The sequence below is a fragment of the Pelodiscus sinensis genome, chromosome 14 (assembly GCF_052426305.1).
Source record: "Pelodiscus sinensis isolate ZL-2025 chromosome 14, ASM5242630v1, whole genome shotgun sequence".
Classification (NCBI taxonomy): Eukaryota; Metazoa; Chordata; order Testudines; family Trionychidae; genus Pelodiscus; species Pelodiscus sinensis.
In genome coordinates this window covers 39,616,634-39,632,075 of record NC_143065.1, presented here as the reverse complement: position 1 = coordinate 39,632,075, position 15,442 = coordinate 39,616,634, and the positions used below count along the sequence as shown (strand labels likewise).

Genomic DNA, 15,442 nt, shown 5'->3' with positions numbered 1-15,442 from the left:
TGACATAACAGAAGATGCTCTTGATTTTTAAAGAGGGGAGTGTAATCCAAATCCAGCCTAGTGTCTGCATTTAACCAAAGACCCTCTCCTGAGCGACTGGAAACAACACTCACCAGTTAGTGGATATTCTTGTTGCAGCATTGAGAACAGTCAAGTACCTCGACTTATTGGGGAGAAAGTAGCCTATGAGGGTGCATCTGGCACTAATTTTAAATTCTCCTGTGAAAAGACCTCCAATATATTGGAAATGCTAACCATCTCTTGGGACAGTCTCTTGGGACTTCTCTGTCCAAGGGCCTGAGCAGGAATAAATATTTTACATCTTTTGGGAGGGAACTTTCTGTCCTCTCTCTCCCCTCATGGGCCCCACTGGAGACCCTCTTTATCCACCTGCACTGCCTGTGCTCCCCTTTGACTGATCCCTTCCTTGCTTGTCCCATGCCCAGAGGCTCTACTCGTTATCCCACTAATATTGGGCAGTGTTCCCAGTTAGCTGAGCACTTGGGTGGTCATCCAGGAGAGATTAAAATGCCACTCTGTTGATTAGCAGAGCGCTCACAGCTGGCAGCATGTGTTTGTATTTGGTGGTGCACATCTACACATGCCTTAGTGCACATAACAAAATGTATTCTGCACATGGAGGGAAAATATTAGAGGGAACATTGGTTAGGAGGACAGTCACTCCCTATCATTTCAGCTGCTAACCAGGGAAGGCAAAGAAGGGGATGGAGCACTGGCAAAAGCAGCTCTACATCCGTTGTACCACATCTTCGCTAGGGCTTTTGCTGTCTTAGAAAAGTTGCCACAAATATCCTCCTCCTAAGGGATAAGTCTGCATTGGCAGAAGTTTCTAGTGTAGACCTGCTGTAGTGTAATGTTTGTGGTCCAAATGCATGCTACAAATCAGTGATGCAGCAGTAAAGGGCTTAATTCTGTCGCTAACGGTAAGCATGTGTAAACTTAAAAAACAACGGATAGTCTTGCAGCACCTTAAAGACTAATAAAACACGTAGATGGTATCACAAGCTTTTGTGGGCACAACCATGTAAGTTAGTGCTTCTGACTTAAAGGGTACTAACCCACTTTGATGTCAGTGGGATTAATAGGTTAAAGTCGTATTTAATTGCTTTTCTGGATAAGGCCCAGAGTTGGGATTATAATCTGGGATCGGTGTTTAGTCCTCCTATCATGGTGTGGCACTCACCTCTCGCGAGCATCCCTTGTGGTCAGGTGTGTCTGCAGTCTTTAAACCAGGGCAACCTAGGCTAGTGAGCAGGCTGCTTGAGTGCCTCTAGCTCTGCGGCTTCTTTTTGTATGGCCTGCCGGGGCCCTGATTGGCTGCTTCCCCCTACAGCCTCTCTGGCTGCTTGGAGGACTCCTTTACTGCTCCTTTTCTGGGGTGCATGCGGCAAGGCACTGAGGTCTCCAGCAAAGGCCTAGTGCACCCCTTCTTACAGCCACACTAGTGCCGGGCAAGCACTTTCCACGGCAGCTTTCCCTGGCAGCTCCACCAAAATATATGGCTGCTGTTAGTTTTTAAAAGGGGATGGTAATTCATTTTAATGAGCTCCAGGCTAAATTTTTTTTTAACAAGGTGCGGTTGGATGCCTCTCTGTCTTTCTCCCACCCCCGCAGTCACTCTGGCATGCGTTAACAGGCGTACCAGACCTCTGTTTGCTCTTCTTGGCATGTGGGAGGTTTCAACTGTAGTGCTGTGCCCAGTTCTGGGGGCCATGCTTGAAGGAAGATGGGGACAAACTGGAGAGGGTCCAGAGAAGAGCAACCAAAATAAGAGTGTCAGGAAACAAATGAGGAAAGGCTAAAAAAATACTGGACACGTGAGGCTCGAAAATAAAAGGAAAAGGGTCGAGTAAGAACCTAATGAGTGCAAACCCATCTGTAAGCCCCACCCCTTCCTGCCACTGCTCCATCCTCTTCCCCCTATGGCACCTCGTCCGTTGAGGGACCTGGCTTTGGGGATTGGTAGGGGGCTGGTGCTGGACAGCAGCAGTGGTCAGCAGACCCCCGTCCTGGTAATCCCTGCCGTTGGGTCCTTGGGAGAATGGGTGCCATGGTGTGGGGGAGAGGGCAGGGTGGTGTAGGAAAGGGCAGGGCTTGGGGTGGTCCAAAACTGTTCTCCATGCGCCCTGGACCACCAGGTCTCCTGGGCCAGATTCTAAATATGCTCCAGCTTGTAGATGGCTGGGAATTTGAGACCCCCTGCATTAAAGGAAGTTGTACAGAGAGCAGCAAAAGTATTCTCCATGTCATGTCAAAATAGGACAAAGGTAGTAGGGCTCTTAAATCATTAAAAAAAATAATTGCAACTAATTGCAGTATTAATCACATTATTGAACAATAACAGAGTATACCAATTTAAAATATTTTCGATGTTTTTCTACATTTTCAAATATATTGATTTCTGTTACAATGGAGAATACAAAGTGCACAGTGCTCACTGTATACTTTTTTTGCAATGCAAATTCTTAATAAAAAGAGTGCAATCTACAAGTCAAACCATGAAGGAGCATACAAATGTTTAGCATCTGACAGGAAATATCTCCCAGCATGGGCTACAACCATGCCATTTGTATGACTGTTCTCACTTTCATGTAATAGAGATTGCACTACAATACTTGTATGAGGTTTCTTTTGTTTATCTTTTTTACAGTCATATAATTTTTGACTATGTATATTTGCAAAGTAGGCACTGTGTGCATTGTGTTCTGTGCTACAACTGAAACGAGTGCATTTGAAAATGGAGAAAATTATCCAAAATACTTAAAATTGATATGATTTAGCTGAACAGTGCAGTTAAAACTGATTAATTGCCGTTATTTTTTTAATCTGTTTAATTTATTTTGAGTTAATCACTTGAGTTAACTGTGGATAATTAGCAGCTTGAATAAGAAGTAATAGGGTTAATTTCCAGCAAAGAAGATTTAGGTTAGATATTGGGGGAAAAAAATTATAAAAATAGTTAGGCTCTGGAATAGGGTTCCAACAGAGGCCACAGAACCCCTGTCACTGTAGGTTGGATTCACACCTCTCAGGGATAGTATAGGTTTACTTGGTCCTGCCTCAGCAAAGGAGGTTGGATGAGATGAACTTCCAGCATTTCTATGGTTCTGTGTTGCTGTGCGGGAGAAATCCACAAAAGTGAAACCTGCTTAGCATTTCTATTCTTGCTTTGAGTTGTTCTGAACTTTCATCTTTGGTACTGAGAAGTTCCAAGGTTGGTCTCCATCCATGGAATTTTTGCTGAAAATTTGAGCACCATCATTGTGGCCATTATTGAATGTAATAAGAGCTGAGGGAGGGGAGAGACATTCCCTGTTGAAATAAAATTATGGTGACTTTTAAACAGCTCCATAGCAGGAGTGTGGAGGCAAAAAATTGATATTTGACTCTGAAATGCCTCTGAGCATTCTGGTAAAAACTGGCTTCCAGTGGACTGAATTATGGGCCTCTGAAAATCCCCCTGGGTGAAGTTCACCTCTTTGCCAAGAACCAGTGCCAGGCCTGTGCAATACTTGTCTCTAAATGCTACATTCCTCCAATCCCCCGATGTACCAGTATTGAGTTGGAATGAATCACACGGCCAGGCTCACCTGGTAAGCCAGGGGTCCGGTGGAAGCTAAGCGTCACTGCGCTGTCAGATTCTCCGGTGCCCTCTGGGCAGCTGGCCAGGGGGCTCAGTCACATCACACACAAACAGCTAGTGCTGCGGAGTGCCCTTGTGGCAATCCCTGGAGAGAGGCCCAGAAAGCCCCTTGAGGCTGTCCCTTCAGAACAGAGCTGTTGGCTGATTGTACCTATTTTTTGTGTGAAAAATGGACTGTGGTCCCCATGGCTGTTCTCTGCTGCGTGACGCCCTTCCCGCCCCCCTCCCCCCCCCCCAGTCTGGGTGTCTTGTTTTCACTCTGACTTACAACCCGTCCTCCCTGTTTTTCTCTCTGGGCCTCTGTGACGGGACACCGAGACCCTGCACTGGACCCCAGTGCTACCGGGGAGCGTTTACCGGCCACGCGCCGGATGATCCTGTGCTGCAGCGCAGCTGGGGAAGTGCCAGCGCGGCTGCCGGGAGGGGGAGTGTGACGGGGCACCGAGACCCCGCACTGGACCCCCAGGGGTGCGCACCCTGTTGGCGCTGATGGGGAGCGCTTACCGGCCGTGTGCCGAGTGCTCCCATGCTGCGGCGCGGCTGGGGAACGTCGGCGCGGCTGCCGGGAGGGGGAGGAGTCGACCGCATGTCACGATGGCATGGGGTCAGGGCTACCCCGGTGACGTCAAGGTGACGTCCGTCCGGGCGTCCGGGGCAGTGGGGGATTCAAAAGCTGCCCGGGCAGCAAGGAGGGGAGCACAGGGGAAGCCGTCCCGAGCAGAGGGGGGAGGCACCCGGAGAGGCTCCGCAGGAGGTAATTGACGAGCCGGTAGGGCTCAGAGGGGTGGCGAGCACGGGAAGAGAGACGGGAAGGAGAGAGGAAGTAGCCCAGGGCAGAGCGGCGAACCAAGCCCGTGGGCTGATGCGTTTAGGGTAACCACCCCATCAGCCAGACTGGGACTGCAGTGTAGACCCAGACTGGGACCCAGGTGCATGGTCACAGCCTCCCTCCTCCCCCAAGCATTTCAGTTCTGGATTCTCTGAAGGGATGGGCCTGTTGTTCCGGAAGGCTCTCCCCACCACGCCAGGAAGCCCCCTATTCCTTCACACTTAGCCCGCTTAAAGCAACCCCAAAGATGCAGTCTGTTGTCTCGCATTTGCAGTCACTGCAATGTGCTCCTGAGGGAGCGTTTCCCTGCGCGCCAACAGCGTGCGCTGTGGCTTTGTGGCGCGTTTCACAAGTTTCTCTGGCTCGGGCGTAGCAGCTCCTGCCTGACGTGACAGCCGGCCCCTTATTGCTTTACTGGAACTCCTGTCGCATAACACAGCTGGCTCCCTTGCTGGCTGCGGGTAGCTCGCTATAGTAAAGCCACTGTATTTTGCTAGGTGGGTAAGACGGCTGCTGCAGTGTTAACGGCTTTAGTGCCATGCTCCCACCTATTTGCTTTGCTTTGTTGTGGTGTCCTCTGCCATTCTTTTCTGGGGAGAGTCTGGGTTTTGCCTTTTAATTTAAAGGCACGCTGGAGTCACTGCCGTTTCTGAGCTCCTGGGATCCTTAATTACAGGCCCGACGCAGCTGCCACAGAAACCAATGGCAAAGTGACAGCATGGCTTCCTCAGGAGCCCGAGACTGCAGTGGGAGCAGGCTCAGTTGCTTCATAGATCATGACAGACGCTCAGCCAGGTGACATGGTGTGCTCTGCGGCTGGGTGGGGGGGAGCCTGAAAATCAGGGATTGTTGGGCGGGGGAGGTCCGAAGCAAAGCTGAGCATTTCGAGCTGCGTGGGGGAGGGAGATTTCTCCTTCCCTGACTCACTGTGCGTGTTGCTCTTTTGGCACAGATCGGGAACTTGGAGAACTATTACCACTTTCACCACAGCAGGACGATCAAGCGCTCGACGCTCAGCAGCCGTGGCCGGCACAACTTCCTCCGGATGGATCCCAAGGTATGGCCCCGGTTGGCAACACTGTCTCCTCAAGAGCCAGGCTGCCATGGACCATGACTCCATCATCTTCCTTCCCCACACCTCACTCCATAGGTGGGGGAGTGATGTACAAGTCCCCATGCACCAAAACAAGCAGCAGCACAGCCTGCTGTCATTGTCGTAGGAAGTTCCTTGGGTTTGATGGGCAATGTTGCTACAGAGAAATAATGATGCCTCATTGGTCCTTTCCCTCCCCCCTGAAAATATCCCACGTCCAGGCCCTTGACTTTGTACTGTTTGCATATAGAGTCCTCTCATTAGTTCTGCTTTCCCTGTGCTTATTCTGCAGGCTTGGGGTAAGGAGCATGGTGGAGATGGTATAGCTCCAAGTCTATCAGTGCATAGATGTAGCCTCTTTTCTGAGCCCCCCTCCTCCACCCTGGAATGTATGACACATGCCTATTGCTTTGGTCAGTTGGGTGTGTTTCCATACTCTGCATTGTGTACTTCTAAGGGTATGTCTAGACTACATGCCTCTGCAGGCAGAGGCATGTAAATTAGACTATCCGACATAGTCAATGAAGTGGGGATTTAAATATCCCCCGCTTCATTGAAATAAAAATGGCTGTCGCGCTGTGCCAGCTCAGCTGATCGTCGGCACAACACGGCAGTCAAGACGGGGATCGGCCGGCAAGGAAAGGCTTTGCCGACCGATCCTGTAAACCTCATTTCAGGAGGCATAAGGGATCGGTCGGCAAAGGTTTTCCTTGCCGAACGATCCCTGTCTTGACTGCCGTGTTGTGCCAATGATCAGCTGAGCTGGCACAGCGCGGCGGCCATTTTTATTTTAATGAAGCGGGGGATATTTAAATCCCCGCTTCATTGACTATGTCGGGTAGTCTATGTAGTCTAGATATACCCTAAGGTTTTAGATTAAGGAAGAACTTCAGATGCTCTTCTGAAAGAACCTCTAGACCAGTGGTCCCCAACCATTGGAGGTTGCCGGGTGCCAGGGGGCATGGCCGTTTGCCCGCTGGGCGCCAGAGGACGGGTACACTTGTGTGCCCGGGGCCGGCGCCCCCCTCCAAGCGCCTCGCGCCCAGGGCCGGTGCCCCCCTCCAAGCGCCGCGCACCCGGGGCCGGCGCCCCCCAGCCCCCAGCGCCGTGCGCCCGGAGCATGGGCGGCCAATCCGCGGTGCTCCCGGAGCCGGCGCTCACCATGCGCCCGGGACAGGCTCCGGCACCATGAATGTGCTACGTGCCCAGGGCCGGGCCAGGCCAGTCTCGAGCACTTGGCAGGCGCACACAAATGCCCCCGCGGGTGCCATGACACCCACGGGCACCGTGTTGGGGACCACTGCTCTAGACTGCAGACCACTTGCCAGAATATGGTGTGACTCTGTTCTCTGAATCAGACAGCCTTCAATGGCACATGTCTTCAAGGACGTACTGTACAGATTGGGTATTTACTGCCGGAGGACACTTGTGGAAGCAACTTGAACTTTTGCCAAGTGATCCTTGTGCTCTGTCTTTGCTCCATGCTAAATACATCACAAACGCTCTCCACGATCTCCGCCTTTGTTTCCAGTTCTTTCAGGTTTTTCTCCTCAGTCCCTCCACTGTACACGCAAACAAAAGCAACATTCCATAAAAGCCCGAGTCCACTAAGGACGCGGGGGCGTTCGCCACCAAACCCAAGCACTGTGTCGTGTATTTCTCGTTCTCTGTAAATATTAACAGTATGATGGTGTATATACGGCATAATGAGTGGCCTTGTGACCATTTGGTGCTTGATGATCAAGATCTTTGGTGCTTATGTGAAGCTTGCATTTTAATTGCTTGTCTTAAAGAGCATGTTTTCTTTCTTTCAGCCTACAATTGAGCATAATTACCGACATATTGTAAATCCGGCTTGTTATCCTTGACACCACATGCTCTGTAACTGGTGACTCATTTGACATGCAGGGCGTGTTTATCAGCGATTGGAAAATATTCACAAGAGGCTAAATATTAGCATGTGCCTTAAGAGAAAAAATTGAAAGACAGCTAAGGAAAGTTTCCAATACAGAAATTGCATTGCATGCTGTGGGTGTGGACTTGGTTGCCTTAACATTTGCTGTCTTAATGGTTGCTCTGTATGAAATCTTTGGCTACAACCACGTATTACTCACAGTTGAATTACCAGAAGTTGTGGTTCAAGAAGATAAAAATTCAGAGCAGTGAAAACGCTTTGTGAACATTTCTAAAATTAAAGCACAGAGTGGCCACAGCAAGAAGAGTATTGGGAGAGAGCTCTCTCAGCACTTCATGTAAACCACTTTCATGAGGAGAGTAGCTAACAGTGCTGGGAGCCTGTTTACACTGGCACATTACAGCACTGGAACTTGCTCTGTGTGTGTGTGTGTGTGAATGTGTTTTCACACCACTGAGCCAGAACATTGCAGTGCACTAAATTGACAGTGTAGACTTAGGCCATCTCTTCATTAGAGGGAAGATCGATGCTGCTGCGATCAATCTTTTGGAGTTTGATTTAGCAGGTCTAGTAAAGAGCTGCTGAATGGAACTCAGAGGTCACTCTGCGGCTGGTACTTTTGCTCCTGGGAGGAATCAGGGAAGACAACAGGAGCATTTGTTCCTGTCAGCCTACTGTGGTGGGCATTGGTGGGGAAACTCAAATCAAGGTATGTCGACTCCAGCTATGTAATTAATGTAGCTGGAGTTGCATATCTTAATTCAACCATCCCCTTTAGTGAAGACCTGACCTTAGTCTTAGCCTAAGGGAGTGTGTGGGTGTTGTTGGAATGTTACATTTTTTACTTCCTGATGCTTTTTTTCCCTCTTACCAACTTTTATCAGCTTTGCATTAGTCTGTGCATAAATTTGAAAAGAAGTCATGGGCAGCATTCGCTCTAAGATTTTCCATTCATGAGCAGAGTGAGTTTTTTTGTCTCATGCACCAATATTAAGGTTGTGTATGCTTGTTTGGATGTGTGCCACCGTGGCACCCAAATTATTAACAAATATATATACAAAATGTTATGGAAGAAGGAATATTAAGATTCATGAAAATGGAGATCCAGTATTTTATATTAAAGAACTACCCAGAAATATTTGAGTATATGCCAGACTAGACAGAACTTTTTCTCCTTGTAAAACCAAGCCTGAAATCAACTGTCAGATGACTTCTGAATCCCCCTTTCCACTGACCTGTGTCAATCAAGCCCTTCGTATTGATAATATGAAAAAAATAAGGGTGAGGACATGCAGCTTTTTTTTGCCTTATTTAAGATGAAGAGATTCTGTCAGAATTTAGTAACATTTCAGATGCAGAGGCTGTTACAGAAACAAAATGCATATCAAATGTGTCTGCAGAAAGACCTCTTTATCACAATAAAATCTTGATGAAAAATGCCACTTATTCATTCTTTTCTAGCAGGCAGGTCTAAAAGAACCCAAATCAAGAATGTAAATCTGTATTTAATGATGGCATTTAAAGTAAAGCATTTAGCCTTGTAGGTCTAGTCTCATACTTTGCAAAGCTTCTAGCACAGTAGGATCCATCTCATCCCCCAGTTCCATCTCTTCCCTTCTTTCTCCCCCACCCCGCAAAAAAAAAAATTGGAAAGTGTCATTCTAAATATATAGTCTACTTATAGGGATGTAAGCAATTAGTTGACTATCAGAGAGAGGCAGCGGGGGGGGGGGGGGGGGAGGGGCAGCAGGAGCCAGTGCTGGGGAAGTCGGCTTAAAAGCTGGTTTCCCCCCAGCACCATCTCTGCGGGGGGCAGGGGTAGAGGCATAGTGGAAATGGTGCGAACGTGGACTGAAGCAGTCTCTGCTCGCGCCGCTTCTGCTGCGATTCTGCTTTTGAAATGTGCAAGAGCCCTAGTAGGGCTCTTGTACATTTCAAAGGCTCAGGCGCTTCAGGGAGGTGGGGCTAGTGGTGGAGTCCTGCTGACCCCATGCTCCCAGTGGGGGGCGTCTGCTTTTGAAATGTACAAAAGCCTGGTAGGGCTCTTGCTACCCTGAAGGCACCCTTGTAGACTGATCGAATAGTTGATGGAAATCCCATCCACTATTCAGTTAGCTAAGTAATGTAAATGTAACATCCCTAGACTACTTAACATTTATCCCTTGTCCAAAGTTCAGGGAAACATTTAGTTTTTCCTCAAACTTATCAACATAACATTTTGGCATAGATTGGAGCACTTGCCATGAATTGATTGTAGACTCTTAAAAAAACTGAATTGACTGAGGTTAGAAAGGCCAAATACATTTCTGAGAGAATTGTTTTAGAACTAGGAGACCCTTGTTATCAGTTTCATGTTGTTTTTTTGTGCCTTGGAATAGAATAACATGCTTAATTCTCAACTGAAGGTAAATGATCTAGAAAGCTGTAGGCCAAGAATGGGAATGGGTACCATATGTAAGCGGGGGAATGGTCCCGCTCTTGTGGGGAACTTTCCTGGCTTCTATACACCCCGGTGAAATGAACCAGCGAAAGGATCTGAGTCCCCGCTCCCACTTCCTTTACCCCTCGGCTCCCTGATCCTGAGGGCTCCCCCTCCACTCTCCTGAGTAGCAGAGCCCTTGAAACCCCAACAAGGCTGGGCCCAGGTTTCCTGGGGCTTAATCCCTGACCTTGTAGTCACTAGGGGCAGGAGTTAGGGTGTCCCCACTCAGAGGTGCTCTCTTTACACTGCAGGCCTTCTTGGCCCAGTGATCACTTCATAAGGTTCAAAGCAAATACAATTTATTAAACATCAACTGATTAAAGAGAATAGAATAAGAAACAATGAGAATGGTTAAATGAGAACACACAGCCCTGCTCTGTAGCACAGGGACATCAACACAGCAGTCTGCAGAGTGTAAGGACAGTTCACAGTCTCTTCCTTAGAAGCCCTGGATGTGCTGCAAGGGGCTGCAGGCTGGACACGCTTGCACTGGCAGTGACCACACAGTCTCAGTCTCTAAGTGGCCAGACCCCTCTCCCAGTCCAGAGCCTTTCCCCACACTTTGCAGGTCCCAGTAGCTCACCACATCCAGCTGCAGGCTGTGCTGCTTGGCCAGTTCTAGCTCCTTGTGTTGCTTCTCTGTTCCTTTTGGCTTTCTGAGCACTGCCAGTCGGCTGCTCAACACAGGGTCTGCACTGCTTGGCCTGTCTGTGTCTGGTTCTGTCGCTGCAGGACGACTTCTTGTACTCCTCTCTCAGCTCTCTGTCTTTGCAGGACCTCTTCTGCACACAGCTTGTTTGTTCAGAGACAGAGCCAGAACAATCCCCACTTACAACTTGTCAGTCAGGCTGAGCTGGAGTGTTGACTGCTTTCCATTGTCTCTGGGGTCTGTCAGTCTCATGAACCCTTCCCCTTCTGAAGCTGGTAAACCAAAAAACTCCCACAGAGTTTTAGTAAGGGGTAACAGTCCCCTTACACATAGAACATTTGTAACAAAATAGGGGATGATGTTGGTTTGAAGGAGCTAGTAGTTTGAACATAGGAGGAAGCACTCCCCTTTTGGTCTGTTCAGGTGTGTGACGGTGATTAAGAATTGTTAGTGGAACCAAAAAATCATCATTGAATGCTTAAGTATTCTTACCCAGGGTTACCAAGATATAAAATTACCAGAATAAACAAACATAAGAATTGAGATTAGTCTTCAAATGTTTATAGTCTTCTTCTCAAACCGTTGTACTCCGAGTGGAGCATAGGTCATCTACAAGTCTCCTCCACTTCACTCTGTCTTGAGACAAAACTTCTAGCTGACTCCAGGAGTACCTCAGTTGTTGTCCTTCAATCTCAGTAGATCTTCTCCACATTGTCCGAGGTCTTCCTCTTTTGTGTTTTACTTGCAGGTTCCATGTGAGAGCTTGGCGGGCTCTGCTGGATGATGGTTTTCTGAGAGTGTGGACTAGCCATCCCCAGTTTTTCTTTTGATTTGAACATCAAGTGGCTTTTGTCCTGCTTGTTTATAGTACTGAATGTTTTACTGTTCTGCCTCTTTCATTTTGTACTAGATTTGATTTTCCATAAAGTACTGTCTTTCACTTGTTAGCAAACTAATTTAGTATGGTGAAATAGTGGGTAATATTTTACAAAGCATAGTAGAGTGTGATATTTTTTTTTAACTCTGTGTTTTTAGATTTTAGGGATTCCACTGTCACATCATAGGGCAAACCAAGCAGTGGCTTCGAGGTGTCCATTCCAGTGGGCACTAAATAATTACTTTATTTCCCCAAAATGCAAACAATTGTATCCAGGAAACGAGGACTATCGCTCCCAGCACTGAACCCATTATGTGGAGAGATGATTTGAGGTTTTTTTAGTGCTATCAGTTCAGTTTTCACAAGCATACAAATGGTTGATAGGTTCTTATTTGTATAAACTTGATACAGCAATTTCATAGGTCTGTAGTATGGATAAAGCAAATGCTGTATTTTTACGCAATATAAAAAAATACTGGCAAGCCTCAAAGCCAAATACGATTTTTGCCCTCTTAAAAGAGGTATGGCACCCAGAACAGCCCTGCTCGGCCACGCAGCCTGGCTGCCCCCCGGAGGAGCCCCAGCCCCCAGAATCTCACTCTGCCATGCAGCCAGGCTGGCCCCAGAGCAGCCCCGGCCCCTAGAACAGTCACGTGCCACGTGGCCCCACCGACTGGGCCACATGGCTCCTGCCAGAGTTGGAACTGGGCCCGTGTAGAGGCTGCCTCAGTAGGGGGAACCTCAGCGCAGACCGACTCCAGCCGCGGCACATGGGGCAGCCACCTGCCATGCACCCCCGCCAGCTGGGCTACGAGGCTGCCACTGAGCAGGAACTCCCCGCCACACCACTCACCTTCCAGAAGGAAGTGACTGTTGCTGCACAGCTCTGTGAACGAGGTGGGCGGGTGTAGAACTTTTAGTGCCTGGCAGAATTTGTAGTGCGTGGCTGTGCAACGCGCACCTTAAAGGGAACTATGGTCATGGGATTTTTGGCAGGTTTTTTTTATTATTATTAAAAGCTGAAATAAATCTGCTTACCATGGTAGACCTTGAATACGATTTTTTTTTAAAATCTAATACTCCAGCAAAGATTCCCACAAACTTTTGCTACAGGAATTTTCTCTCACTGGTCTCCAGGACTGAGCCCAGAATAAGAAGACTGCTCCTAGCAGTCTGTATTCTATTTCAGGCAGGGCTGGATTACCCAATAGGCAGACTAAGCACATGCTTAGGGCACCAGCAAAGCAGGGGCACCAAAAAAAAAAAAAAAAAAAAAGAGAGAGATTTTACGGTATAGTATTGTTTTTATTTTGAATTACATATGGTGGGGAGCACCATAATCTTTTCAGTGCTTAGGGCCTTTAAAGGTCTTAATCCGGCCCTGAATCAAGAAAGCTAAAAGGACCAATGCCAGGTCCCGGTTGGTGCTTAATAGTGTGGGGTTTGTTTGTTCTTTTTTAACCAGACAGTGGGCACAACCTAGCGTGAAAAGCAAAAGTGTACATCAAAAGGTCTTGGTCCACAGTGCATTAACATCTGTGGGTGTTTCTCTACTGACTTCTCCAAAATCCAGTACAGGCCATCTGGTACGGAAGCTAGGCTGACTTGTATGTTAGAAGGCTAGATTCCCAGTCAATGTAAATGCGGGAATGGAGCTATGCCAATATAACTGGCTGGACATCTGGCCTAGGGTAGGGCAGATTGGTGTAAATGACCCATTTTTACTCTTGCGTTTAGAGGGGGAAACCTGTTCAATGTGTACAACTGACGTCTCTTATTTACTTTGTTCATTTGTATGCGCACACTGAGCCGCATCTTTGGCTCTTTCCAGTATTAAAATGAGAAGCAGTTATCAAGGTATTGATCTTTCCAGAAGGACAGGTATCCAAGGTGTACCATAACCATTCCTTCTTGTGAAAGCTCTGTATTGTAAGCAAAGCCTGGTCCAGGTGAAATGTTACTGAAGCAATATGCCCCAACTCTTAGACCTGTAGGCGAGGTGTCAGAGGGAACACTGTTTTGTGTCACCTACAGGAAAGAAAATTGGGACTCATGAGCACTTTTCCCTGTTGTGCCACTGATCTTATTTATTCTACAATCTTGGGCAGGTCACTTAATCTCTTTGTACCTTGGTTTATCAATATAGAAAATAGATGCAAAGCTTACAAACTACTTCATTAGCCCATTGAAAGGCTTCATTAAGTTACATACAATTGAGACTCACAGATGAAAGATATTAATAGACAAAATATTACATTATTATTAAGACTTTCCTATTGATTCAGGCAACAGATTACATTGTTGGCTCTTATGTCCTTTTAAGACTTCCTTTTAAGGACCCAGTATTATTAGTTAACCCACAGTTAAAAGGGGTTTACAGTTAAACATATAAACATAATCTCAACACAGAGTTGGTAATATTTGAACATAGCCATGTCACAAACAGCGTTGCCAACAGAAAGGAAAATATACAAACTGAACATTCCAGCTAGTGCTGGGGGGAAAAAGACAATTGGCTGATTTATTTCCAAGTGCTCTGATTACATTTTGTAGCCCTGGGGACATATACAGCATCTGAACAAATTATGAATTCAGATCTGCAATTAAAATACTTCTGTTCTAAATTAGCCAGCTTTCATATAAACGGTATCAATTAGTTTTTAGTTTATTGATATTTATTTTACCTTGTTCTCTTGATTAATACTTAGTTCAATTAGTGTAGGTTCTTAGGCATTTGTTATTACCTTGAATTCAAGATCCACCAATATGAGGGTTGTTTTTTCCTCCCATCCATTTACAAATCATCTGGAAGTGCTTTGGCAGTTTGAATGGTTCATAATTAGCAATCATAAAATGGTCAATATTATGAAGTTGTATTACTGCAAGGCATAAGAAAATTGCGGCGACTTGGATGGAATAGCAAAGCTAGAAGCAAACACAGAAAGTCCTAAAGAGCTCAGGCATCTGCAGATGCTGTATCTGTTTTATGTCTTCCACTCAGCGAGTTTGCTGATGCCATTATTTGCATGATGGCAGCATGTTGAGGTTGCTGGGGAGTGCCCATTGTGTTAGGTACTTTGCTATGGCATAGTAGAAAACAGTTTCTGCCCTAAAGACCTGACACTCTTAAAACAAAAAGGGTACGTCTACACAACTGTGTTATTTTGGAATAACTGATATTATTCCAAAATAACATAGTTTGCGTCTACACTACAGCCTTTCTTCCAACATAATATCGAAATATGGAGGGCTTCTTCGACTCCTGTAACCCTCATTTTACGAGGAGTAAGGGAAGTCGGAGGAAGAGTGCTCTAACTCGGACTTCCTGCTGCGTAGACAGTGCCAAAAAGCCGAAATAAGCTCTTTTGACTTAAGCTACGTAATTGACGTAGCTCAAGTTACATGGCTTATTTCGGCTTTAGCCCTGCTGTGTAGACGTGCCCACAGCACATGGCTAAGCATAAATGGGGATCACTTGCATGCCTGAGGCCCTGTTGTTCTGTCAGAAAAAGGTGAGTTCTTAACTCACCTGAGGTAATTCAAGGCAAAGGCTTTAATTCATGTGGGAGCTACAAGCTGCCTTCTCAGAGCTAGGATTTTACCGAGTTACTGAAGTTGAATCGCTTTTCTGGTTCACAGTGGAGACCTGGACTTAAGCAGCCAAGCTAAGGGGCTGGTCAGAGTTGTTCCCAGACTCTGCTGCAGTAGGAAATCGGCCCCTTATTGCAATATGTTGACTGACACGAATGAACACAGCCTTTGTCCCAACCATACAGCAGTTGCCAATCCATCAATGGGTCTGTTTCCTGCCGTAGATGGGACTCTCCTTCAGTAAACGCATCCCGGTTGAGATGTGAGTCAAAATGGAGCTGGAATGCGGGTGGTGCCAATACTCAAACGCCGCTTTACAAAGTGGTGATAATGCTGCCTCTG

General features: G+C 47.0%; 1 protein-coding gene across 2 annotated transcripts in view; it reads left to right on the top strand.

The window, feature by feature from the left end:
• Positions 1-15,442, top strand: part of PCSK6 (proprotein convertase subtilisin/kexin type 6) — a 160,889-nt gene that overhangs the window by 20,507 nt on the left and 124,940 nt on the right. For both annotated transcript variants that reach the window (XM_075896922.2, XM_075896921.2), the window contains exon 2: positions 5,446-5,550. In XM_075896922.2, coding sequence (XP_075753037.2) covers positions 5,446-5,550 — 105 coding nt within the window. The remainder of the gene's footprint in view (positions 1-5,445; positions 5,551-15,442) is intronic.